Genomic DNA, 27,862 nt, shown 5'->3' with positions numbered 1-27,862 from the left:
CAATTGGCGGGCACTATTGTTGTGTACCTTAATATTGAGTTAACTTCAGCCAATTAGTGGGCGGTATTGTTGTGTCCCTTAACATTGAGTTAACTTCAGCCAATTAGTGGTCAGTATTGTTGTGTACCTTAACATTGAGGTAACTTCAGCCAATTAGTGGGCAGTATTGTTGTGTACCTTAACATTGAGTTAACTTCAGCCAATTAGTGGGCAGTATTGCTGTGTACCTTAACATTGAGTTAACTTCAGCCAATTAGCGGGCACTATTGTTGTGTACCTTAATATTGAGTTAACTTCAGCCAATTAGTGGGCAGTATTGTTGTGTACCTTAACACTGAGTTCCGACTGGCATTTCTATACATGTAATATATAGCTCTCTGAACTTACCGCAAAATTGTATTTTACAAATGTTCACCATTATTGCAATTGTGTTTTTGATAAACCACTTAGAATATGTCATATTTTTCACTCTACTATTTCAACCAAAAATAGTAAGTGCTATACAGCAAAATATTTGTGACCCAAATTCAAGCAACAGATCCCATTGAAGAAGGATCCTATGTTCTACCGAGGAAATCAATGATATCAAGTCCTTTTTTCAAAGAGCTCATAATTGAAAGTGGTAGCAATAGCTTGCCTTAGCTACAAAAGACAATGTAAAGGAGACCATGCCCTATTTTCTGTCAGATATTTTGACAAGTACATAAAAAGTCCTCATATTTACGGTTCAATTGGGCAGGAAAATCAGTTAGAAGCTTAAGTCTTCATCAACGAATAATCCGATTTTATGTATTCTTGAAGTTAAGTTTTTGTCATGATTAAGGAAGACGAATTAATGTTATGCATAAATCTAATACCTGTATTATTAAACATAATAGTTTCTTTTCTGGAAGATCAGTATTTCATCAATCGTTATATATATGGCAGTGTTAAATTTAAGGCTTCAGATTAAGGAATCAACTGAACAGAATGGTTTAAACATTCTATACCAGGTAAATATATCACATACAAAACTAGACTTGGAAGCTAGAGAATGAATGACTTGACAAATATATTAGTTATACATACAACACACAATTACCAAGATTGGCCCGATAAGTCAACAGCTAGGTTTACTGTATTTGCTCTATAATTACAAAACAACAAGATAGCTAGGTGTACTGTGGAATTCCAAAAATTGTCGGATACCCTCAAATAGGTTTCAGATATAATTAAAGTACATGTTCAAGATAACTTTTCACATATTTATAAAAAACACAAAAACAAGTAGATTTCAATTTTGAAAAAAATCAATTTGTATTCAATATATTTCATATTTGTGTAAAAATACATATTTCTTTTACTCCATATTGTTTTACATGTAATTTTCCCACTTCGCCTTACATGATTATTTAATACTTTCTAATTTAAAGGCACACTTGCAGTTGGGTAGTATGTACTTTGCAGATTTCATTTAATATAATTTAGCTTGAGGTCACAATTGTATAAACGCAAGGCTTTCCTTACACCATTTTTCAATCCATATCCGTTTGTATGCTATGACCGAAAAGTGTATTTTGTAGAATTACTTTTGAAATAGAAATCTGACATTTTCAAAGGTAACATACCTACTGATATCCTACTTTTCTTTCTGCTAATGTCACATTTTGCTTTATATCAAATATTCCCTGTACAAGTTACACATGACATAGAAAATACAACAGTGTTCTCATTAAAAGCTGGTTGCTGCCAAAAGTTGCCTGCTATTCATCAACTTGGAACGGGCATTTTTTTTTTCGAATACATATCGGTCAACATTATATTTATAGCATGAGAACACTCAACCGGCTATTATTTCCAAGCCAACCATCTATTTCAAAACTCAGTGATACACTGAAATACGATGAACTTTTACTTTGATTTTGTAAATGTTATATGGCCACCACTTGTCTAAAAGATGAAAGTTTTGACATTGTTAAGCAGTTGGCAGTACTTTGAAGGATACATATAGAGAAATTACAAGTAAATCTGACAGGGAACTTTGAGATATGTTCAGGTTAAGTGACATAAATAATAATATCGAGGTTATACTGGATTAAATAGTATTACTTGATCCATTTTCTGAATAAAAACACTAACAAACAATAGTAAACTGGTTGAAATAGTTATAGTGTTTGAGTAAATATGTCAGTATTATTTAAACAGTCATCAACTGGTGAGTGATTTCTTACATGATAAGACTAGATCTTTACACTATTGAAATAATTTAATTCAATGCTGAGGAGTTTAAATGACTCAGGTTAACCCTTTCACCACTGTGGACATTAATGGACACACCTAGATCAATGCATGGCAGAGTTTAATAAAGTTACATAGGGGTGAAAGGGTTAACATAAGATATCACAGCCAGTCCATTCCTCTACGGGAACTCAGCCTTCTCCACTTGTATGTTTTTACTCGTTGTTTAAAAAATAATGAACTGTCATGAATATCTTAGGATGGAATGTATCAAAATTTTCAATAAATAAATGCTGATTGTTATAGTTGTTAAATCTCTAAAATAATGGAATATATTTTACATTCATAGTATTGACTGTCATAGTTATTAGCTATTAGAGTTAAGTTCTGAATTCTGACTTATAAAATACTTTGCTTTCTCCTTGTCAGAAAAACATCAACACCATTTTTACAGGAAATGATCTGAATAAACTCATAGTTTTAACTCATCACTTCCATTAGCAGTATTTTGGTCAACACAAGATTACAACCTGGACACGTTACTGAATTCTTCCACATGTAGCAGGTATTGAACAGTAAGTAACTAATATTTTGTTAACAAAACTTAAATTTTCAAAATAAATATGTAATAACATAAACAACAGTGTTTATAAATGCCCTCTGTTGAATGGTCACTACTTTCTTCCAGTTTTCTTTTTGGCGAGTGCTTTTCGCTTGAGTTCCTCTTCTTCCTTGCGTATGTCCTCTAAATCTTCTTGTAAACCAAGTCTGGCACTGTAAGATGTAGAAATGATACTTGAATAATCTTAACTTGTGTTATTTATTCTGTATTAAAATGAATGCATTTACTCAGTCTCCAATATCAGATAGGAAAATGAAGTATTGAAGGTTCTGTATATATATGTATCAGGCCAAACATTTTTTACGTATGTTTCAGGTAACATGACTGAAAAAATAGGGTAGATTGGTCGGGATATATATATAGATATGTCTTTTTTTGAGGGGTGGGGGCTAATTTAAGAAATTACAATTAAATAATAATATGGGATTAAAATTTGGTTTTAATACCTGCCTAAAAAGTACTGAGGGTATAATATTTGGTTAGGGTACCAGAAACATTTTCCTGCTGAACATTGCTAATGGTTATCCCACACTGAGGTTCAATGCGTTTGACCATGGCGATCCATAGCGCAATACATAATCCTGTATCATACGACCTTAAATTGCCTGCATCAATATATTATTGCTACAGTAATATTCACCAGGTGGAGTAAAATTTGTTTCACAACCCTAAATGTCTCAGGCTTTAGTTTGTCCTCATGTGGTGGTCATTTTACAAACTATTCAATATTCATTTAAATCTCTTATATTTTGTGAGTTTAACATTTTCGTGTTAATTGATGATGAAAGTCTATCATGAATTTGAATTCAAACCCAGTAAAGCAAGAAACATTATTATTATTGTTGTTCATCTTAAATATAATGTATAAATATACCTCTACAAAAAGAATTATGAATATAAGTACCTTGAGAATTTAGAGATTCATTATAAGGCCAGCTATCTATTACATGGACCTGTACAGTTACTTACCTTCTGGCTTCTTCCTTCATTTGTTCTCTGAAATTTGACTCCATGTTACTGATCTCATAGTCACTCTCATAGCGATATCTGTAACAGAAAACATATATACATGTTAAAAATGTGTACTGCGTTACGACGGTATATGCTCTGTGAAAATTTAATAATTCAGTTTCATCATTGCGAATATTAAGTAAAAATAGATATATGTGCACTCATAGTCGTTCTCATAGCAATATCTGTAACAGAAAACATATTTTAATTTTTACTATGGTACAAATTTATATGCTCTGTGAAAACACTAATTCATGATTTCGTCTCTTTGCAAATAAGGTGATAAATAGAAGTTTGTGTCAAAAAATAGTATCCCTTTTCCTTACTTGGACTTGTCATAGCCAAAGATCTCCTTGATGTGTTTCGAATAGTCCATGTCCATTTCATCATCAATGACGTCATCCTCATCATCTATGAATCCATCTAAATCCTCATCCAGATCGTCCGAGTCATCTTCTATTACTTGTTTCTTCTTCTTAACTGGAAAAAGTTTTTAAAAAAGAGGTAATTTTAGCATTTCTAGTTATTGATCGATTGTTCTGATCAATCTGATAAACGCTGTATACTCTGTACTTTTACAAACTTATTGCAAGATATTTTTGTGAAAGTTCTTTCTTGTTTTTTATTATTCTAATGATATTTAATTATTTCCCAGGGAAATTTATTTAGCGATCATTAAAACAGAATCATATTGAAATTCCTGAGTTTTGCATCTTCTAAATTTAGGGATTTTCACATTTCTGAGATGGACCTTGAAATTTTAGGCTTTTCAGGACTTAACTTAAACTCTATTATGTATTTTTAAAACACTCATGTTTAGAACCTGTTCAAATCTGACATATGAACATTTTTATTTGCTTCTCTTCTGCAGTTAGGATATAGATTAATGTTACACTTTCTTAAACAAAAGCCAATTATCTCAAAACTTCAGAATTAAAATTTGAATGTTTATGCACCAAAGATAAGATCTAAAGGAGACGCTGCTTAAATGTTTAGAAGCCTATGGTACCTACAGGATGGTGGTACTTCACTGCTTCTAATCAACACTTACAGACACAATAACACTTAAAACACACTTTTTCTTCAGCCTTATGTTTATGAAATATTATATATTAATTATATGTAAACATTACATACAAGGAATTACATTACCTACAAGGAACTGTGTACATCAGTTTAAGTCATGCTCAGCCATGTACTGACTTTAGAAGTATAACATTGTTTTATCTGATACCTGAGTATATATTCTGACATATTATCTAATCCAACATGATGATCTCCAGTTTCTGATGAAAACTACCAAATGAGACCTGTATACTAAAGGATAGCTTTTCTAATCTGTTGTAGGCAAGTGTCAGACAAGACAGGTTTCACTGTATTTCCTTAATTGATCAGGCAAATAAGAAATACTAACCTGGTTTTGGATTGTCTTTCTTCATTTGACCATAGATCCTATCCCAAGGGTTAGCAGATGACGACGATATTTCCTGTTTTACCTTAGGTTTACTATTTGATGGCCCACATATAAGCACATTCTCATTGGTAATGTCGTAGCGTTTGTCACTGGTTTTGGCTTTTTTATTTTCACTGTGTAAATTTCTCGCAGAGCTAGATGGCACTTCCAATTTTCTCTTTTTGGAGCCATCACCTGAATTGGAGTTCTGTTTGATGCTCCGGGAGTCACTTGTGTTGAGCTTATTAGATTTAGCACCAGATACCTGATTCGACTTTACCTGAGAAGATGATGATGATTTCAATGAATCCAAAGAATGTCGCTTTTTAGAAAAGTCCAGAGCATCCTTTTTTGTAAACATGTCAAATGATTGCCTCTTTTTGGAATTTTCCACAGAACCTTTCTTTTTTGTTAGAGTTGAACTATTGATTGATGTTGAAGCTTTTTGTAAATGACCATTTTGTTTGATTCTGTCATTAGTCAGGGTTTTATTTATTGTAAGTTTCCGCTCTGATGTCCCTGCCAGAGCGGGTTTCTTAAAGGATGGTTCATTTCTATCACTCTTAGAAGAATCACTACGCCTTTTCGAATCCATTTTCCTGTCCAGTCGATCACACTTTGAGGAAGTATTACCCTTTTGAGAGTCCACTTTTCTTTCAGTTTGCTCACTTTTAGAGGGATGGTACGAGTCAGTTCTCTTTTGTTCAGGAACACTTGCTGTCGTCTTGTTGTTCCCAAATTTATACCAGTCCTTGTATTCCTTGGTAGTTTTACGTTCCTTTCTCTCTTTTTCTTCCTGCGTCATAGGACGATTTTCTTTAACAGGTTCAGTTTTCTTTTGGACAGGGGCCACCACAGGATCTTGAGCTTTTTCTTGAGCAAGTTTGAGAATATCCTGGAAATTCATTTTTGGAGGTGGCTTATTTTTGTTGAGATTTATTGGTCGGTGTTTATGCTTTGCCAATTTTGTCCCATTAGATTTACCTCCTTTGTCTGTGGAATGTTTCAAAGTTTTGTGCTCAGATTTATTATCTTTATTTTCAGCTTGCATTATTCGTTCTATCTCTTGTTCATTCTTCAGTCTGCGTTCATCAATTTTCTTCTGTCGTTCGTCAATTTTTCTTTGTCTCCTTGCATCTTCAGATTCTTCCCTGTTTCGTTTCTTGGCCTCATTGGGAGGCTTTTTTGAAAACACCGACTGTTTTACTTCTGAAATGCATATTCTTTCATCTTTTGATTTATGCAATGACTCCTTCAACCGAGCTTTTTTACGTTCAAATTCAACTCTGATGCGAAGCTGTTCCTCAGACGTAAGTTTACTGGTCCATCGACTGGTCTCGTGTTCACGATTACTAAACATCATTACGTGTTCAGACCCGGCCACACTCTCTTCATTTCCTGGTGACTTCTCACTCACAGATTTTTCCTTAGAAGTTTTGTCTTTGGAGTTTGACTCCCTTTGAGTGTTATTTCTAGACTTGTCTTTTGAAGTAGACTTTTCACTGGAACTGTCTTTTGAACTAGATTTATCTCTAGAACTGTCTTTTGAACTAGATTTATCTCTAGAACTGTCTTTTGAACTAGATTTGTCTCTTGAACTTTCTTTTGAAGTTGATTTGTCTCTAGAACTGTCTTTTGAAGTAGATTTATCTCTAGAAATTTCTTTTGAAGTTGATTTATCTCTAGAACTTTCTTTTGAACTAGATTTATCTCTAGAACTGTCTTTTGAACTAGGCTTATCTCTAGAATTCTCCGTTGAACTGGATTTGTCCCTTGAACTGTCTTTTGAATTAGATTTGTCTCTTGAACTTTCTTTCAAACTAGACTTATCTTTAAAACTCTCTTTTGCACCAGTGTCTTTTTGTAGTTTATCTTTAGAAGTAGATGAACTGTTCTTTGAACTTGACTCTTTGTATGGATTGTCCTTATGACTAGATGTGTTGTTGGGCCTCTCTTTTGAACTTAACACTTTTATAGACTTGTCTGTAGAATTTGATTCTGTATGGTGTTTGTCTTTTGAACTTACCACCTTCTCAGCTGAATTGCTACTTTCAGCTTTATGGTGGCCTTTCCTGTCACTGTGCGACTTGTCCTTAGAAGCTCCTGAAGATGTTTTTTCGCTGGATTTACTGTCGGGTCTATTTTGTATTTCAGAACTGCCACTTGGGTCAAGTGTACTGGACTCTGATGGCCTAGGTTTCTTGGGTATCCTGAATCGTTTACTTTTTTCTTCTTCCTCTTGTTGTTTTCTTTCTGCTCTCTCTTTTTCTTCTCGCTTTTTCATTTCTGCTTCCTTACGTTTCCGTTTCTCCCTTTCTAAAAGATGAAGGATTCAATTTAATGAAATATACATACAACCATTATACATGAAATTATGCAAATGTCCCATTCATCATAATAGAGTACACGTCAATTAATAAATACACAAGGAAATAAATCAATTGTAAAAAAACACAGAAAAGGACTTTCAGTTGCCTTTGTATCAGCAACCTTATAATTACCGTCATACATGTGGACTTGGCTGGTTTTTGGAAAATGTTTATCGCCTTTGCAATCTGACTACCTTCAGTCTAAATGTGTTAAATTTTGTTACTGGGGCGAGTCAGGACGGAGCATGATGATCTTGTTAGGGCCCATTTACATTGTATAAAATTTCAATAAATATAAGGACGTGCCAGGTTTGGTGGTTGAGGCAAACCAGAGAACCCGGTGAAAAACCACCGACCTGCGGCCAGTACCTAGAGACCACCCCACCTAGGCCTCACACCCACGACCCAGTGGTGGAGGGCTAGTGATCCTAGACAGTCAGGCGCTCTAACCACTTGGCCACCATGGCTCAACCAATCAAATGACATCAATTATAAACATAATAAAATTCAACAACATGAAATGCTTTTAATGCATACAGTACATTGTATACACGTGACATTTGATTTCAGTGATAAATTCATGGGTTTTATCAAAATAATGGAATTAATAATCAATAATGGGAAAAGGTGAACTGATAATTTTTTGATAATAATTGTTCATTGATAGCCAATCACGTCTATAAATATGGTATTAATATTTTGTAATGTTGTGTAATTGAATGGCCAGATGTTCCAAATTAACAGAAATTCACAACCACAATACCCTAAAATACAAAATGTACCAGATTTTGGGTTCAGGCTTGTGAAAAATTAAGAGCTACACAAGCTTTGTGATAATAAACAGGGCCTGGGGGTGATTTTATAATTAGAGTTACAGTTAATACTGGTCAAAGGTTGGTAAATTGAATAACATGTTTACATCGCTGCATTAAACATGAAAAGATGTGACATGGTGTCTTTATTTTAGCTGGTTAATGCTCAAAAAAAAAAAACTGTTACATTTATTACCACAAATTAAAATCATTTGTACCTCTTCTTCTTTTCTCTGCTTCTTTTTCCTCCAACATTTTCTTTAAAACTTCAGATTTATCCTTCTCTTCCTTTTTCCTTTTCTGTGGTGCAGATAGCTCTGTAGTATACTTCTTTGAGACTGGAAGCTGAAATTGAGAAAAGAATTAAATAATGTACATGTAATGATATAGAACTATTTATAATTGGTTGTATCAAAATAAGCAAAAAACTACACAGAATCCTACTCTTTTTACAGACTTTTCAAATGTTTTTACACAATAACTTGGGACCCCACTTTGGAAATGGCTAGTGGAAGTTATGTTACTATTGCAAATAAGACTTTTTAAGGATCCCTGTCCCACTGCAGGCAAAACACCGGGAAACTCACTGGCAGTTTTTTTTTGTATACAGTAATCTTCCCTTTGTTTTGTATTATAACTGTATGATGATTGGGCTAGGATAGGTTTCTTAACCAAGTTACTTGGTTGGCAAGAGCAACAGTATAATGATTTGAGGTCCTAGCCTGGTACTGTTTTATGCTTATATAAATACACTCATAACACTGTTGTTGATCTTTTCTTGTAATTTCATCTAAAAAAAAAATCATAAAACTCCTGAAAGGTATGGTTTTTCTTAGAAATTGATTTATGAAAACAATAGCCATGCCAGAGAATAAAGTTTCCGATGAGAACAGTTACAGGTTTTGCTAGTGGTGTGAGGATCCTAAAATGACTAAGTTAATTATAATGAAAAAATACACTTTCTAAATTAGTCAAAAGATAATGTCAATACTGAACACATGGAAGTTACATACAAGTTCATAGTTATTATCACTCGGTATAACTTTGGGTGTTTTTGTTAAATTAGTCAAATCCAAATAATCGTTCAAATTTTCTATACATTTTAGTTTGAAAGGCAACAAGGGAAAAGACTCAAAGCACATAGATAAATAAGCTTTAGAAAACAAGATACATCACTTTATATGATTTATTCCATTACAAGATACAAGAAACCTGAGAAACATTAGCGCTGTAGCGCTATTTTTGCGACAAATATGATAAAAAACAGAAAACAACAAACAAGCTATACACTATCACAGAAAGCTAGCACATAACCAGCGAGTAAAACATACAATAACAAATTAACATAGCACAATAATATCTGAAGCTTGATTATTTTTTTCTTACATTGAAGACTGGTGGGATATGATTTATCAGAAGACTCACTTAACAGCCTTTGGGTCTGTGATATATTCACCTAGTCATATTTTTAACAAACATTCAAAAGGAAATTTTAAAAGTAGGAGTGGGTTTAACCCCAAACTGAGTATAAATCAATTCAAATTTGAATACAAAAAACATCTTTCTATTCTGAAGTCGATATGACTTCTCTCATTATACTATTTAGTTTTACCTTCTTATAAACAGATTGATGTAAATAGACTGACTATAAGTTATGGAGATGTAATTTGATATTGTTATGTGATATAAGATTAAGCTAACCTGCTTTACAATAAGGTATCTATTAAATGTATACACATATGAGTGATACTATTAGACATATGGGCACACTAAGGTATAAGTAAAGAAAACAGGTATGTCCAAAACCATTCAACATCAAAGTTAACAAATAGGAACGTTGTAAATTGATACAAAGATACAATATACGGCAGCTGACGTTGCAATATTGTACAGATGCATGTGGTTTGTCAGAGGGCGATGCGAGAGACTCATCTTTACCTGTTTTTCGGCATTTTGCTGTTTTTGGGCTGCTATGGACAATAATTTAGTAAAGTCCATATTATGAACAAATATGTGAAACAATCCTATATCGCCAAATGCCAAAAGGACACCACGAAGAATACTTTTATCTAGGTCCCTCGCTGTTCCTTCTCTCTTTCTGATTTCCTTCGATGACAACTTCCTGTTTGGCTACTTGCTCGCGTCTAACACTACACAGCCTACAATACACTTCCGCTTTTGTTGGTTGCCTTCTTCTGTCACTGAATCTGAACAATTTAGTTAGATACAACTATGATTAGTGACATGGGTCAGCAAGGTATTTTTATTTACAATTTTGTCTTAAGATCAAAAATATTTCCATGAGAAATACGTAGGATGTACAGTAATTACTGTTTTGCTGTTCTGCTGGCAATGTTTAGTCCGTCACTCGTCAGTGATTTACATTTACGGCGATACTGCAAAGGGCCGTCGAACAGCATCAACTTGCAGGTAGACTTGTGTGGCGTGACTTCCACATAAGTTCGTTAAAAACAGGTTAACAAGTTCAAACTATTTACAGGATCCACATTCACTCTGCAAGATGACTGTGGAGCGAGGTGATTGTGTAATAAATTCTGAAGATAGCACTCAGGGAGGGGGTATGCTGCACTAGTCAGGGTTTTGTAGTCTGTTTTTGAGAAAAAAAATCAAATCATTCGCCAAAACACAATATTCGTCTAGTCCTTAATTGTTCTTGGAAAAAAGTTATTTGTTTTGTTCTAGAATAGAGTTGTTATCTCTAATGTAAAAAGCATTTATTCAGAAGTATTATAAACAGTAATAAAAAGCTACTTTAAAAGTACACAAAATAGTAAACTATACAGTATGTTGATTTATTGTTATAATGTCAATCTGTATACAATACTTATGGCAGCTTGAGTCAACAATATATCCAATCAGCCCCTGTAGATAAGAGATTATGAGGATATAGCACAAGTTTCCTCTGGCCCTGACATCAGACTTGACATTTTGACAGATAGATGTCTGTTTTCCTCTGACACTGACTCCAGATTTAGACATTTTGACAGATATAGATGTCTGGTGATGTCTGGTACACCCCAGACATCTCTGTCAAAATGTCCAAGTCTTGTAAACTAACAGAGATTCAGGGGTTAGCAGGTATGTGTTAGGGACAGAGAAAACTTGACAGTCTAAATGGGATAGTCATCCTTAAAAGATCATTTGAGTTATTTATAGACTTTCAGTGCCAACTTTGAACTTACTGGTTCACTATATAAATGAAGAAAACCCCAGCCTAATAAACACATCTTAGTTTTCACATTTACAACTAATTTAAGCTCCTTTGAGATTATGTTGCCACAGTAATAATTGTAATTCAACATCAAATGCCCTAAATGACTTAAAATATTGATTGGCCATAAACAATAAAAGTCAAAAACAAAAATACTGTTTCTAACACAAACTATTTTCTTGTTCGTTCATATGATATAATTATATAGTCATTAATGATATTTCAGAAGTGATTTTTTTTCTGATCCCAAAACATAAAATGAAGTTGTTTAATTAAAGGTACTCACATTATACCATACACCACTGATGTATACATATGATTGTATATTCAGTAAGATGGAAAATAATTTATACAACTGTCCTATATGTTTTGTATTATATTATCTGTAATCCTACAGAGTAGTTCATAAGATTATTGACATATTAATACCTTCACTATTTGAATGTAAAATTACACTTTAAATGGAATTCCTTTACAAGCAAAAATGTTCAACAGGGAACCTATTTACATCTTGAGTAAATAATATATTGTTTTAAAAATGTTGATTAAAATTATGGTGGTGATAAAAATCTCGTGATCAAGTTTGCTTTAACCTATATGTTTACTTTTTTCTCCAGCACTATAAATATTCAGTTTGGTCCCAGTCATCTCACCCAAACATGACTGATGGGGATGATGACCTTGACCTTTTGGAAGAACGCACTGAGGCATTATGGGATGCCAAAATTGTTGCCATGATATCCCAATCTGAATCATCACAGAAAAATGTTGAATTAGATGAGGGTGGACCATCTTCATATGATGAGGACGACAGACATTCTATAACAAGTCTAGATATTGATAGAACTACATCTGAGAGTGGAGAACATGAAATTATAGAATCAGAAATCTTGATTCCACCAAACCCGAATCAGGGAGAGACAAAAACTACCTCAGATAATGTGCATGCCATCACAGAGAAACAGGCAAAGTGGAGCTTCGATGATTTGTATAGCATTGGGATAGGATCAAAACCTGATGTCGTGACCACAACTGATTGTGGAAAGGTCTTTCCAACCCAAAGTGGACACAGACCTCAGGACTACGTTTTACAATCTGAACCAGGTACTGTTCTGTTACCTGATGTTGTTAACAGCAGACAAAATCCAGCTGTTGGCCAAGTAAACCAACAGCAGTCCCCTGATGTGCCTAAAGTGATTGTCTTCACTGAAGATGATGAACAACTTGATGATTATGTCGACAGTGATTCATCTCTTGCAGAAGAAATTACAAGTTCACCTGAAAAGACATTTGTTTCTGATTCAAGACTGAAGAGAACGTATGGTTATGATAAAAGTTCATCTTCACAGAGTCGGGATAGTGATGATGATTTGATCAGTAGCAGTCCTTTTGAATGTAGTTCTTCTAGTTCTGATCGACCCAAGATCACTGCAAGGAGAAGATTCAGCTCTAAGAGATCATTTCACACAAAAGTGATCAACATCAGTGATGACAGTTCTTCTCCGCAGAAGATGTTTTGTAAAAACCCAGATACTAAAAAGACCAAAAAGCCATCAGTTTTGGAAGAGGAACCTCCCTTGAAAGTTACAAAAAGTCAAAATGAATGTGCTCGGGGAGATTTAGGTTTGTGTGCAGAGAGGAATCTTCATACTGAGAGGATTCCAAATCACAGAAGTGAAGAAATCCTGAAAGCAATTGGAACAAAGTGCACTGTATCACGGTTAAGAAAAGATTCTAAATCAACGATAAAACTGACAAAGAGTGGAACAGAAAAAACCGTCTCAATAACCAGTCAGGAGAGTCAACCCAGAGGAATCATTATTTCTAGGCCAGAAAAGGACCAATCAGCTTTGACTGCTGATCAGAGTATTGCCAAAAAGAAGGACATTGACAAAGTGGTAGGTTATGTATTAAAGGTTGATAAAACAATTATATTTACATGATAAATATTTATATTACCTGAAATTTAAGTGACTTACTTAAGGAACAAATGTATTTTAGAGGACCTTTGGGGGGGGGGGGGGATTTTGCAGATTTCTTCATGATAATCTTGATGAAATTCAAAGTTTTTAATACAAGTTCATTAGATATATATGGAATCATTCTTCCCTTTCTATTTAGTATACCGCATTTCAACTTATTTAATTACTTGACCTGAAAATTTCATATATAAGAGGCAAACATTTTGTTTTAAAGCAAACAAAGTTATTCAAAAGAAAATATGTCTGTTTCAGTGTGAGTGGTTTCCAGACGCCTGTAGGAAGTGGATAAAACTAAAGATTGAAGTGACTTTACAGCAAGGAAATGAGCAGTTTCTCGATCACATAGTTGATGGTATGGTTGATGGGAACTACCCAAAATCAACACCTCAAAATGATCCAGATTTTCGTCAAGACGAAGAACCAGATATCGTAGCCGCCCTTGGCAGTAACAAAATCAACACACCTGTTCAATCAACTGGGAGACAGAATGTGACAGACTCCAAACCTGCTGTACGGCTGTATGGTAAGAAAGCCAACTACATGGGCGGAGCAAAAGGAAAGGGAAAATCTGTCGTTCCAAGGAAGGTATGTCAACATATATACAAACAAGTAACAGATCTGCTTCCTACCTGTCACTGTCTGTTATACTGATTTAAAAAAAAAGTTGTTTGGACACATAGCATCTGTCTAAATACTCCTGTAACATAAAATGCTGCTGGTTGGCTTTTTTTTAGCCCCCCACCTGTTTCCGGGGGGACTATAGGTTTGCACTCCGACCGTCATTCCGTCCAAGAAGTTTGTCCTGGACATATCTTGTAGATGCTATTACACCTGGAGTAACCAGATTTGGTGTACAAGGACAATTTTGGATGTCGGAGTGAAGAGTACAAGAAGAAAGTCACTATGACCTCGCAGTGACCTATGCTTTGACCTTTGACTTTAACTTTTGAAAAAGTTTGTCCAAAGCATATCTTTTATACTATTTCACCTGGAGTAACCCGCTTTGGTGTACAAGGACATCTTGGGATGGCTTAGTATAGAGTGCAAGAACTATGTCACTGTGACCTCTGACTTGACCTTTGACCTTTACTTTTGAAAATGTTTGTCTGGGGCATATCTTCTATACTATTTTACCTGGAGAAACCAGATTTGGTTTACAAGGACATCTTGGGATGGCTGAGTACAGAGCGCAAGAATTAGGTCACTGTGACCTATAACTTAACGTTTGACCTTTACTTTTGAAAATGTTAGTCCGGGGCATATCTTCTATACTATTTCACCTGGAGTAACCAGACTTAGTGTAAAAGGACATCTTGGGATGGCAGCGTGCAGAGCTCAAGACTTAAGTCACTGTGACCTATGACTTGACCTTTGAACTTAACTTTTGAAAATGTTTGCCTGGGGCACATCTTCTGTACTGTTTCACCTAGAGTAACCAGATTTGATGTACACGGACATCTTGGGATTAATGAATGCAAGAAGTAGGTCACTATATCCTCTGTGGCCTATTATATGCTTCCTGACATAAGTGTACTGTTTGTTAAATACAGAAATCATTACCGGTGGGGGACTATGATTGCCTTGTAATACTCTGCCTTGTTATTCAATGATTATGCTGACTGTGACTCGGCACCTGTCAAAAGTATTTTGCTATGTTAAACCTCAATCATTGTTCGAGTACATCTGTTCAAGCACATCCATGATTTAACCATGATTTACACTGTAACCCTGTTTTGCTGTCGTTATTGTTAATGAGCCATTTAGACCTAAACAAATAAATAGACATTTTCTTTGGGAAAGTTAACCTACTTGAGTGATATGATTTTGATCAATGAAAAAGACATCTACCTTCAAAAAAAAAAAGAATCACCACATTTTTTTGAGAAAAAATCTTATATTGGGCTACAAAATTGTCCCAGATTAAGGGTAAATTGATACATATAAGCTTATGATCAATATAAATTTTCCTAGTGTTATTATTTTTTCTTAAAACTAAATACTTCTGATGATTTTTATACTTATTATTTTGTACTTTTTATTTAGCCTGTCCGAAATATACTCGATGAATATCAGTCTTCAGAAGATGAGAAAGACATTTGTATGGATGCTGCAGAATCTATGGAGACTGTTCGGGACAATGGTATGTGAAGATTTAATCCACACAATTTTTGCTACTATCTTGTTAATATGTGTGTATTGAAAACTCATGTTTTTTAAAAAAAGGTTTTGTATAAAGGTTTTGTCTTTGTAATATCAATCTGATTACATTGAAACCTGCCCAATCTGACACCTAAATATTCAAACAGCCTTTATAATCTGTCATAATGGTTAAATCTCATTTGTTACGTAAAACAACAAATAGTACCTGTTGGTTCTCACATCGTGTCAGTCTGGGCAATGTTATGTTCACCACAGTGTGTCAGATTACACAGGTTTCACGGTATTATATACACATGAAAATATCAAATACAGACGTGTTGGATTAGATTATCACCACAATGACCTCTGGCTTAATGTGATTACTTTGCCTGTTCCAATGGTAATTTAATATTTAAAATTGATTTGAAATGTAAAAATATTACTGTAAACATATATATATTTATACATATATATATTTAACCAGTACAATTCTTATTTCAGTGTTTTTAGATTAGAACTGTACTAATTGAAGTTTAAATGTATTGTTTTGTATATATTGTGTGTGCACCAATTCTTCAGTGCCCTAATCTGTTAAAATTTGGTAATGCACCAAAATTTTATTGGCAATTTGCACAAAAATAGATAGGTTTACTGGATCTTCTCTGTTTTACTAAATATATTTAAAGGACAGAAATTGCCAGAATTGCTTATTTACAAATAATTTTAAATAAAGTAACTAACTAAAGAGAAAACATGATGACTAAAGAGGAAACAAAATCCATATGTTTTTCATACAGAAGTGTCTTCGTCATCCCTGACATGCGAGTCATGTAAGATGAACCGAAACACGGACATGGTGGTACAGTGCTGTGACGGCCATCTTATCTGTAACTCTTGTGTGGAAAAGGAAGTGAAGGAGATACTCTCCCCGGACAGCCAGGAGGTATGTCCTCTTCTATGTTTCTTTTGTTTTGTCTTTTGATGCCCCCACCATAAAATGGGGGGGGGGGGCATATAGTGTTGCCATGTCCGTCGTGTCGCATCCCTTCCCGTCCCGTTCTGTCCCCCGTTCTGTCCCGTTCCATCCTGATTCAATGTAAACTTGTGTCACATCCCGCCCCAATTCAATGTAAACGCTCAGCAACTTCATTTTTTGACAGATTTTGTTTTTCTCAGAAAACTAAAGATTAGTGAGCTTCGCTAGAGCTGCATATAATAATTGTGATAAGTTTTAATCAATCCCATATGACATGTTATTAATGTAGATTCTATTTATCAAATGTCCAAGATTTCCATCCAAGCCCACAGGACATTAAGTTACCATGTCCATTCCAAACTAAGCACATTAACTGTTGATGTCAGTATACTATTGATGTCAGTATACTATTGATGTCAGATGTCAGTATAGTATTGATGTCAGTATACTATTGTTGTCAGTATACTATTGATGTCAGTATACTGTTGATGTCAGTATAGTATACTATTGATGTCAGTATAGTATTGATGTATACTATTGATGTCAGTATAGTATTGATGTATACTATTGATGTCAGTATAGTATTGATGTATAGTATTGATGTCAGCATACTATTGATGTCAGTATACTTTTGATGTCAGTATACTATTGATGTCAGTATAGTATACTATTGATGTCAGTATAGTATTGATGTCAGTATAGTATTGATGTATAGTATTGATGTCAGCATACTATTGATGTCAGTATACTTTTGATGTCAGTATTGATGTCAGTATACTATTGATGTCAGTATACTTTTGATGTCAGTATACTATTGATGTCAGTATAGTATACTATTGATGTCAGTATACTATTGATGTCAGTATACTTTTGATGTCAGTATACTATTGATGTCAGTATACTAATGTCAGTATACTATTGATGTCAGTATCAAAAGAAAACGTTATTCAAACAATGTTGACATTTAATTTATGTGGAAATGAAACTAAACATGCATTTTCATTATTGTTTGTATATATATATAAGGTTTATAAGCTTCTAGATTCTGCCTTCTTTTAAGTGATGCTTTCACTACAGAATACTTTTAAATTAACAACATCATTTGCAGTTAGATATTTTCTGTATTTTTACCAGACTCAGATCAAATGTCCAAGTGAGAATTGTCAGAGCAAGGTACCAGAGAGTAAGTATACATCCTATTCTCAGTATGTCTTTTTGCCAGAACGATGAGCATGACAATATGGCAGCATACCATTGCAATGCCGGGCCGGGGTTTGATTCCCCTGTCAGACATGATAAAGTATATGGGTCACTAGCTGCCTGACAATGGGGGGTTTTCACCAAATATTCCAGTTTCTTCCAACATTAAGACCCCTATGTGCTACCATCCGGGCCAACAATAGTCAGAGTGATGAATATAAAATATTGTAATTTTTGTAAAACAAATGAAGCTTATTTTTACCATTTCCATTTGTTATCTTTAAGGGATTTGATTGCAAACTCATTATTAACCCTTTCACCGCTGTAGACCATAATGGACTCATCCAGATCAATGCGTGGTCGAGTCTACTAAAGTTACATTGAAGTGAAAGGGTTAATTGTGTAGATACATATAAATATATATAGACCTAAATAGATAACAAATCTACCATCACCTCATCTTAACAGAAAGTCTGCTTTTTGAATGCAGTGAATATTTTCTTTCTCCTAGATATCAATTTTGTCAGATTGATAGAATGCTATTTCTCGCTTCCAAAAACTGTGAAATATAAAGTTAAGTAGATGAAGTGGCCATTAGACAAAAATACTGATGAATCCTTCATTGATATCTGTACATCAGAAACTTATTTTGCTGGCCTCCAATGATAGATTGCTTATTTTCAAAGTGTGAGAGTATAAGGTTGTTGGTTTACAGTACTTTTATTTAGTTGTTTCAGGCTAGGACTGGTTTTCCAGAACCTGATTAGTTGAATATGAAATCCAAAAAAGAAAATTTCAAAATGTTTTTTTTGTTTAATGCTTAGGCCAAATAAAGATATATCTGTGTTTCCTGTTTCACGACAGACCCTATTTTTCCATGCCGACCCTAATACATTTTATTAGTTTTTCAGTCACTGTAATGCATTTATTAGCCGTAGAATTGTTCAAAGTGTACATATAATTTGTTATCCATTTCATTAGTGTGGTCAGTGTCAGAGTTTTATTTGAAGATAGTAGCTAAGTAGCCGTAGATAATTGTGGTTATGATATAGGTTGGGACTGTAGATTAGTGTGACTGTCTGTAGTCTGGGTGGGAGGAGTCCAGTCTGTGATGTCAGTGTTTGTACCTCAAGCTGATGCTGACTACCAGAGTCCAATTTATGACATATTTAAACATATAGTGTAAACATAAATATACTTATTTTGTTGTTCAATTAACTTGAACAGGAGATAGTGGAAATCGAGAACAGAAAGTATCAGTAATACAAAAGAGAACATAACACTGGTGACCATCAGTGGAGTTTGGATTACTAAAAACTAGTGTCCAGCTGTAGGGATAATTTAGAAATGTAACACAGGTGGTAGCTATAGCACTACTGTAAATTACAGTTGGTTATTCCATAATCATTTAGGTGGGTCAAATCACAGATTACTTCAAAATGTTGTTTGAGCCTGCTCAACACAAAAACTGTGAATGCATTTGTATATTTATTTAACATGAATCAAAAAGGATATATTTGGTGCCTTCACCAGAAAATAAAATGAAAAAATAAAATAAAAATGTTTTTCCTACCTGCCCTATTATTTTTGGAGCCGAAACAGGAAACATGCATATATTTTTATTTGGCCTTATATGTTACCTTTATGTTTGTTGTTCACACTAGGTCAAGCAAAGAAGATTCTACCAAAGTTAATCCTAGAACTATTGGAAGAGAAGCTACACAAACAAGCTGTGGAGTCTATCATCAAGATGGAAGATCTAGTAACGTGAGTAATGGCTACCTACTATATTAGAATAGCATATAAAGGATTGCCATCTTTTTGAAACCAGTGAAATTGTTATGAAAATGATGCAAAAATAATGCTTGCATGTTTGGTATGTCCTATGAACACTCTTCTGCCAATCTTTTAATCTACTACAGTATTGCCATGATGATAAGGAAAGTTGTTCATGCCTGATTTATAAAACTCTACAGCAGGGCTAATTTTATTAGATGTAATTATAAATCATGAGGTGTTTTTTTAACTAATGATCTACCATGAAATTTTTGCTGATTCCCGTAATTATTTTCAGGTGTCCAAATTGCAGTTTTCCAGTGGTGATGGATGCGGGTATCAAGAAATTTGAATGCCCTAATTGTAAAAACGTAATTATTCTACCAATATTGCATGAGCTGTTTTCTTACTGTACAGCACTTCATTTTGTTTTAAAACAAATTTCCACGGTTTTAATTTGACGGACAAAATGTTAAAAGTCAATACTTCAAATGTTAAAAGTTCAAAGTAAATCTATACAGGAAATTGGTTGCTGGAAATCCAATTTAAAATTAGCACATTAATTTAATCTTAAATGTAGTATATTCACAAAAATACTTTAAGGGGATTTTAAAATATCTGAAGATGAAAAACTAAAAAAGTGTTTGTAAATGTCCACATATTAATGATAAATTTAAATTTAAAAATATCCATTACTGCACAGTAAAGCTAATAATGCTTTCCACGGCCGAGAATGGCAACTGTGTTTACGTTTCATGCATTTTTTTCAGGTAAGTAATAAAGTAAAACAAATATCCTGAAGTAGGAATTAATACAACATTTCTTAAAAATTCTTTTATGGAAGTATGTTGATGGATATTTAGCAATAATATTTAATATAATCTGTAAAATAATAGACTTTTCTATCTCATTACTGTGGTATTGTTTCTTTCTGTCTCGTGTTTAGTTTGTGATATCATGGAGTTGTAAATTGTGTTACAGTCGAGCTGTAGATACTGTAAAAGGCTGTGGGTAATGACCAGCCATGACGACTGTAACCAGTTCACAACATTCCTGCAAGAAAACCTGGACAGTAAGGACCTGGAACCGCCCTCCTACTGGCACCCAATGCCTGAAGAAGGTGACAAGGTAGATAACTCTGAAAAATATTCGGAATTTTCGGATTGCCAAAACAAAATACTGTTGAGATATACAATATATAAGCATTTGGAAACATGAGTAAAGACTGTAAAAGCCACGTATATATGGCAGGATCAGACTGGAACGAAAATAAATTGAAAACACCTCTGTAAGTGAACTTGTAGATGCCAAAAATCCAAGGAGTCCAATTAGTCACAAACAATTTGAAATCTATTTTTTTGAAACTGTCTAGGAATATATTGGACTATCTATATTCTAAGTAATAAGTAAGTTATAGAGTTATTATTTAATGTTATAGCAAAATTATAGGAACTAAATTGGGCACTAATATGTATTTTGTGGATCATAATCCAGGCACCAGCATAAAATAAGATATAAAGTTCTAGCAAATTCTTTGTGTGTTTAGCACCGACATTGCATTTTTCTGGGATTTTCATTTATGTACACAACTATATGTGTAGCTTCTGTAATAGTGTTCTATTGTAAACGACATCTCTGCCTGTAGGGTGTTACTCATGTCCTCTATATGTTATGTATCTCTGAGATGTCTGCAGTTAGTTAAAGCTAATCGGCTATATGGCACAGGTCAGCAGGCCAGGCATATCTATCCAGGATGCAGAGGTTCTGTTTAGGGAAACAAAATGTGAAAGAAAATGAAAGTATAGGTTAAGATAATTTCAAGGCAGATTGTTCAATATCCTACAAGTACTTGCTCCAACATATATGTTATTCTAATTCATTTGAAATGTAATGCAGCATTTGATTGGTCAATCAAACTAATTTGCAATGGTATAACCATGATATACTGTCCACAATTTGCATATGGAGCTTTGATGGTGATTGTTATTGCGTCAGTGACCCCGACTGACCCTGACACATCATGAAATAGATTATAAATGACCTCTTGAACAACAATGTAACCCTAAAAGGTCAATGTAGTTCTGCCTCACTTTAAAAGTTCCTGACAACATAAATGTACACTAGAGACAATTTTTTTGATGAAAGTGCACAAATCATCTATAAATTGCTGTTTCTTTTGGTGATTTTCGATGAATTGAAATGCAATAGGGATGTTTCTACTGCATTTTGAGATTTGCAGACGTATATTGTGATTATACTGATGCAAATACCCGTTAACTGGCTCCGTCTCGTGTCACTAATAAAACTAAACCTGCAAAAGTATAAACATGATATACCACCGCAAATCTCAAAATAAAGTAGGGTTATCCCCTTAATAAGAGGACTTAACTTACAAAACTAATTACAAGTGATAGTGATTTTTTGTGGCGTTTAGTGCAGTCCTATTGATCCAAGGTCTGCTGGGGTAAATGATCTAGGCCATGTATGGCAAGGACTTTGTGTGATCAGAATCCGTACTAGCCTGTGGACCTATTACAGTGTAACACTGGGGGATCCTTGTTCTCAATAAATGAGGCTTATTGTCAACTAAATCGTCTGGGTGTTACTCCCTCGCATCACTGTAACCACCTCTACGATGTAACTGTCTCTCTCTATATATTATGTGTGTGTTTGTAACTTTGGCTAGGAATGGATTAATATAGGTAGAGCCTGTTGTCCAATCCTTTTGATTTTTCAATGAAATTTACTGAAATAATGTATCCTCTATATACAGGACTAAGTGATAGGGACTTTAGTAAGAATTCATGAAGTTTAGTAATCTTAACTTACATGACTAATTGATATATATTTCAAATAAGTTAAGTGCAGTTTACTGGCCTTTTTTTACAGTACTAGGTAATAGCAACTTTAGTGAAGTTTTATGAAGTTTAGTAGCTTTAACTTATATGACTTAGTGATAGTAACTTTAATGCCATTTAGTGCCGTTTGATGACATTTATTTACAGGCCTAATGAAAGAGACTTTTTACATGTAATTTAATCTGCAAATGTCTTTCATGTAGTTTAAGTGTGTTTTTCTGTGATATCTGTAAATATATTGATGCAGGTCCATATTGTTAATTAGACTTGTCTAAATATGTATCCCTGGATAAATAAAAGATATTATTATTATTATTATTTACTTTTGTGAAGTTTAGTGCAGTAATTGGTTGCTTTTATTTACAGGACTATGCGATTGTTACCCTGGATGAGAAGTGTGTGGAGTTCCAACACATCAAGACTTTGTTCTCTCTCAGTATGTCAGCCAGCCAGATCACAGCGGTCAGAAGGATACAGAATCCACGCTTGTGGCAGAAGTTCTGTCTGTGGGTACCATAACCATGGCATGATCTTGTGTTTTAATGTACTGTAATTCAATTTTTGCTTGTGTTTTAATGTACTGTAATTTAATTTTTGCTTGTGTTTTAATTAATCTTGAATTATTGTGTGAAATGATGTTTTTTTTATTTAGTTTTAAAAGTTAATGCTGCTGAGTTTCTTTTAAAATGTATAATTATTGATTAATTAACAAGAAAAAATTACCATTTATTTCATAAATTTAATACTGCTTTTGAATGAAAATGCATTCCTTCATATTGATGAAATTTAGATAAAAAGTTTTTGCAAAATAGCTTATATAAAACAGTTACTTAAGTTACATTGACTGGCATTCATGACTTCCATTTGTGCAAAGAATTTTGTAACAAAACCCAAGCAACATCGAAGAATCATGAAACATTTGAATATAGTTGTGGTATCTTAGTTTAAAAAAAAAAAAATGAATACCTTTCAAACTGTCTTTAAACATACATTTATGTTTGTTTGTTAGAATCACATTTGCAATGTATTAATGTGAATTATCGGGTATTGTTATCTTGGTTTTTTATAGATCAAGAAAGCATATGGTGGAAGATTTTGGGCAAAACCAGCTCAATGAAAAGCAACTTTTTCATGGCACAAGTACAAAAGCGTTTGATGCAATTTGTAGAGAAGGACTGGACTGGAGGATGTGTGGAGAAAACGGAACAGCCTTCGGTCAAGGTACATCGTGATACATTTTAGTGTGTGGTAGGGGTGATTGAAGATACAGTCATCATTCGTCAAGATCATTGAGCAGTCTTCGTTCAAGCATCCTCAAAATTCCAGAGGTTATATCCACTTACGTTCTCTGCACCCCTGAAATATGTCATGAAAACATTGAAGGCATGCAGTTAGTTCTGGTTTAAATGATATAACTGATCAATCACTAGGCTGATACATAGAGACCACAAAGAAGGAACAGCCAACTCAAAACTGGTCAATTTTACCATTACACGCTGCATGGTTCTGATGATGTACATAAAAGGATCGAACTAGTCAGCTTGTACCATCCACAAGGTGGTTATACTGAGCCTTCAATTCCAACATGACTTATTCCAGGGGTGCAGAGACCCTATGGTCAAGGCAATAGTCATCAAATCATGATAAGTTGTGGACGAGAATAATTAAATCAAACAGCCTTCATTCAAAGGGAATGTGGCTGTGGTTGGATAATGGAATATCCTTTGTTTCATGCAGGTCAGTAAATCATGACTGTGTCATATGAAATTGGGTATGAATGGAACAATCTTCAGTTGATAGAGGTCTCAAAGTAATAGAGAAGTATCACAAGATTTGGTTGTGATGTGTTATGAAGGCATAATAAGGTCTGTGGGTGGGGTTTAATAGCCCTTGAAGTACATTACATATAATTAAAACAGAAAAATCAGATGTGAGGTGGAAGAATGAAACCACCTGCTGTCTAGGTAGTCTTTTTAAATACTACAGCATTACGTTGGAAAGGAGAGAGAAGGATCTTCAAAAACAATTTATTCACCTGATTTATATTCAATATATGAAGATTTATACTGGAATGATATCTGGGGATTTGGTAAAATGATTAACATCAGATACCAGGGTTTTATGTTTTAGTGAAAGAAAGTGGCCTTCTTGTTGTTGTAGGTACCTACTTTGCAAAGCAAGCTTCATACTCAGACAGGTACAACCAAATGACTCCTGGGTATATGGGTGTCCGGTCCTTACCGCCAGGAAACAGCAGTGCAGCTTTTGCCCAGGCTTTCAATCTGCCATCGTCATTTAACACTCCACCGAACAATGCTCCAAATCCTTTCCTGGCTTCATTCAATTTCAGTAACATGCATAAGCCACAGCCACAGCAGCAGCAGCAACAAAATGTTTTTAAAACAACCTCACATGCATTTCCCTATGTACCCCTAAGTGGTACCAGTAATAGCAATGCTGCAGGCACATTCAGCAATAATTTCTTCCCGTCTTCCAGTAACAATGGAGCAGCAATGTTTGGGCCATTTGGACCATCTAACAACAGCGGCCAGCCTGTGTTTGCACCAGCAAACATTGGACAATCAAACACCAACAATTCTCTGGCAATATTCCAAGGTCACAGCCAAGGTCAAATCATGCCAGCCAATGTGAGTAACCCTGATGTGAGTAGCACAACTGATAAAATCATCTTCACCAATGTTGAGGATACGATCGGCCCTAACAAGAAATACATGTTTGTGGCCCGTGCATTAGTTGGACGATGTTGTTCTGGCAACTCTGGTATACGCAAGCCTCCATCAGACCCAGGCGATCCAAAGCGACGTCCGTTCAACTCTTGCGTTGACAATGTGTTGACGCCATCAATATTTGTCATTTTTGACTGTGCTCAGTGCTATCCAGAGTACATAGTTGAGTACACCCATCGATGAACAGAGCAATGAATTGTTTTTTTGGACAATTTATCCATGTTGATCTTATCGATTGTGTGTATGCATGAATTTTTCTGTGATAGAAATTGTTGCCTCAAAATTTTAGGTAAACAATAGAACCCATCAGATGAACTGTTTCACTTTCGCCGTAGTTTTGGATGGAAATCCAAACTTTTGATGAGTAGAAAAATGATTCCAATCTGAGATTTATTTATTTGGGTGTTATTGATACAGATATGTTACATATTTTTATTCAAATCCATTATTTACTTCAAGGAAAGGATTTTTTCATATTACGGTTCTGCAAATATTAACATAAGTTTTTCATGAACATCAGTGGGAATAGGTACATGTAATCTTTTACATTCAGAAATTTACAGTGTAATGCCCTGCCTTTGAACCTTTGAATCTTTCCATCATCTTAACTCCTTAATTACAAACGAAAAAAGTTGTAAACAAATTTAAATACATGTGTAAGATTTCCATGGGGTCTGTAGGTTCCCTGGATTGTGACACCATGCCCAGGCAACATCACGATCAGATTCCCTCAATATGTATCTAACACTTTATAATCTGGTATCAATATTTATACCTCATACATGTGTGGTTTCAATCATATTTTTCACTTTTATTTGGAAAATTTCCTACAGAGTTGGTTGTCTGTTTTGTAATTGTTATGTTTGCATCATTTGTTGACTAGAAATATTCACTTAAACATGGAAGTGGTGAAACAGTATCCCTTACATGTCTGAACATACAGAATTTGTAGGATGTCATTATGTTTCATTTTCGCACAGTCCTTTTGAAAAAATTAAACCTCTGCTTGATATAAAAGCTCTAATTAATCAAATCAACATTTTAATATCACTCATAAAAGATATTTTTCTAGGTTGTTAGTGTGAAAAATTCTTCTGAAATGAGTTGCATTTCACAATAATAAGATACCTTATTATATGTGAGGTACCCCCATCAGTAATTGGTAAATATAGACGTGGGAATTGTGGAGCCTATCCATGTTCAACATTTAGATACATGTAACCGAAGTGGAATGTGGTCGTGTATTATGCTCTTTTGACAGCTACTCATTTAAGGAAGCCCAGCAGTTTAGTTCTTGTAAGTTTTCCTGTAGAAGCCCAATGCTCGAGTGAAACAAATAGACAACTAGTAACACACACTTACTTATCCCCAGCTACAACTAGTAACACACGCTAACTTATCCCCAGCTACAACTATTAACACACGCTAACTTATCCCCAGCTACAACTAGTAACACACACTAACTTATCCCCAGCTACAACTAGTAACACACACTAACTTATCCCCAGCTACAACTAGTAACACACACTAACTTATCCCCAGCTACAACTAGTAACACACACTAACTTATCCCCAGCTACAACTAGTAACACACACTAACTTATCCCCAGCTACAACTAGTAACACACGCTATCTTATCCCCAGCTACAACTAGTGACACACACTTACTTATCCCCAGCTACAACTAGTGACACACACTAACTTATCCCCAGCTACATCTAGTAACACACACTAACTTATCCCCAGCTACAACTAGAAACACACGCTAACTTATCTCCAGCTACAACTAGTAACACACGCTAACTAATCCCCAGCTACAACTAGTAACACACACTAACTTATCCCCAGCTACACCTAGGGACACACACTAATTTATCCCGAGATACATCTAGTAACACACACTAACTTATCCCCAGCTAGAACTAGTGACACACACTAACTTATCCCCAGCTACATCTAGTAACACACACTAACTTATCCCCAGCTAGAACTAGTGACACACACTAACTTATCCCCAGCTACAACTAGTAACACACACTAACTTATCCCCAGCCTGTTGTGATTGAATTATCTTTTTAATATATATTTAAAAATAGGTAGCACCCTTAAACAGCATCAGCAATTGTACTTGAATTGAGATTTGGGTTGAAAAGGGATAGAAACCACACGGTGAAATTAACTTTTGATTTGATAGATAGATAATAAGTATGGTTTAAGAAGTAATATAACAGGTTATTTATGCGGGGTAATTTTTTGGAGGATTTGGAAGCAAAATTAGATAATAAGATTTACACAGATTATAATTTTTGCAATCTAGACATGTGGAGGAACTCAATTTTTCGCGGAGACTGAGTCTAATGTAGACTGGAGACATCACAAGTTGACTTTCGTATAAAACGCAAATATTTACAAATACATGTTAACTCCTGCAACACATGTTCACCAAGACAATCATAAAGGTTGTTCCC

At 34.5% G+C, this 27,862-nt stretch overlaps 2 protein-coding genes across 2 annotated transcripts; one reads left to right on the top strand and one right to left on the bottom strand.

Moving 5' to 3' along the window:
- LOC110461950 (axoneme-associated protein mst101(2)-like) lies at nt 1-10,615 on the bottom strand. The gene is made up of 6 exons (XM_021515693.1): nt 10,423-10,615; nt 8,703-8,829; nt 5,265-7,619; nt 4,177-4,330; nt 3,809-3,886; nt 1-2,991 (listed from the first exon to the last, which is right to left on the bottom strand). Exons 1-6 carry the CDS (start codon nt 10,480-10,482, stop codon nt 2,892-2,894), a joined length of 2,874 nt encoding a protein of 957 aa, XP_021371368.1. The 5' UTR covers nt 10,483-10,615; the 3' UTR covers nt 1-2,891.
- Nucleotides 10,616-10,634: 19 nt separating this feature from the next.
- LOC110461949 lies at nt 10,635-27,223 on the top strand. The gene is made up of 12 exons (XM_021515692.1): nt 10,635-10,741; nt 12,334-13,614; nt 13,951-14,283; nt 15,742-15,838; nt 16,635-16,780; nt 17,948-17,996; nt 19,678-19,780; nt 20,088-20,160; nt 20,771-20,917; nt 23,014-23,153; nt 23,717-23,868; nt 24,808-27,223. Exons 2-12 carry the CDS (start codon nt 12,376-12,378, stop codon nt 25,575-25,577), a joined length of 3,249 nt encoding a protein of 1,082 aa, XP_021371367.1. The 5' UTR covers nt 10,635-10,741; nt 12,334-12,375; the 3' UTR covers nt 25,578-27,223.
- The last annotated feature ends 639 nt before the right edge of the window (nt 27,224-27,862 follow it).

The sequence above is a fragment of the Mizuhopecten yessoensis genome, unplaced genomic scaffold, assembly GCF_002113885.1.
Source record: "Mizuhopecten yessoensis strain PY_sf001 unplaced genomic scaffold, ASM211388v2 scaffold10711, whole genome shotgun sequence".
Classification (NCBI taxonomy): domain Eukaryota; kingdom Metazoa; phylum Mollusca; class Bivalvia; order Pectinida; family Pectinidae; genus Mizuhopecten; species Mizuhopecten yessoensis.
Note: the sequence above shows the minus strand (reverse complement) of the source record. Positions and strands in the feature narration are given on the sequence as shown.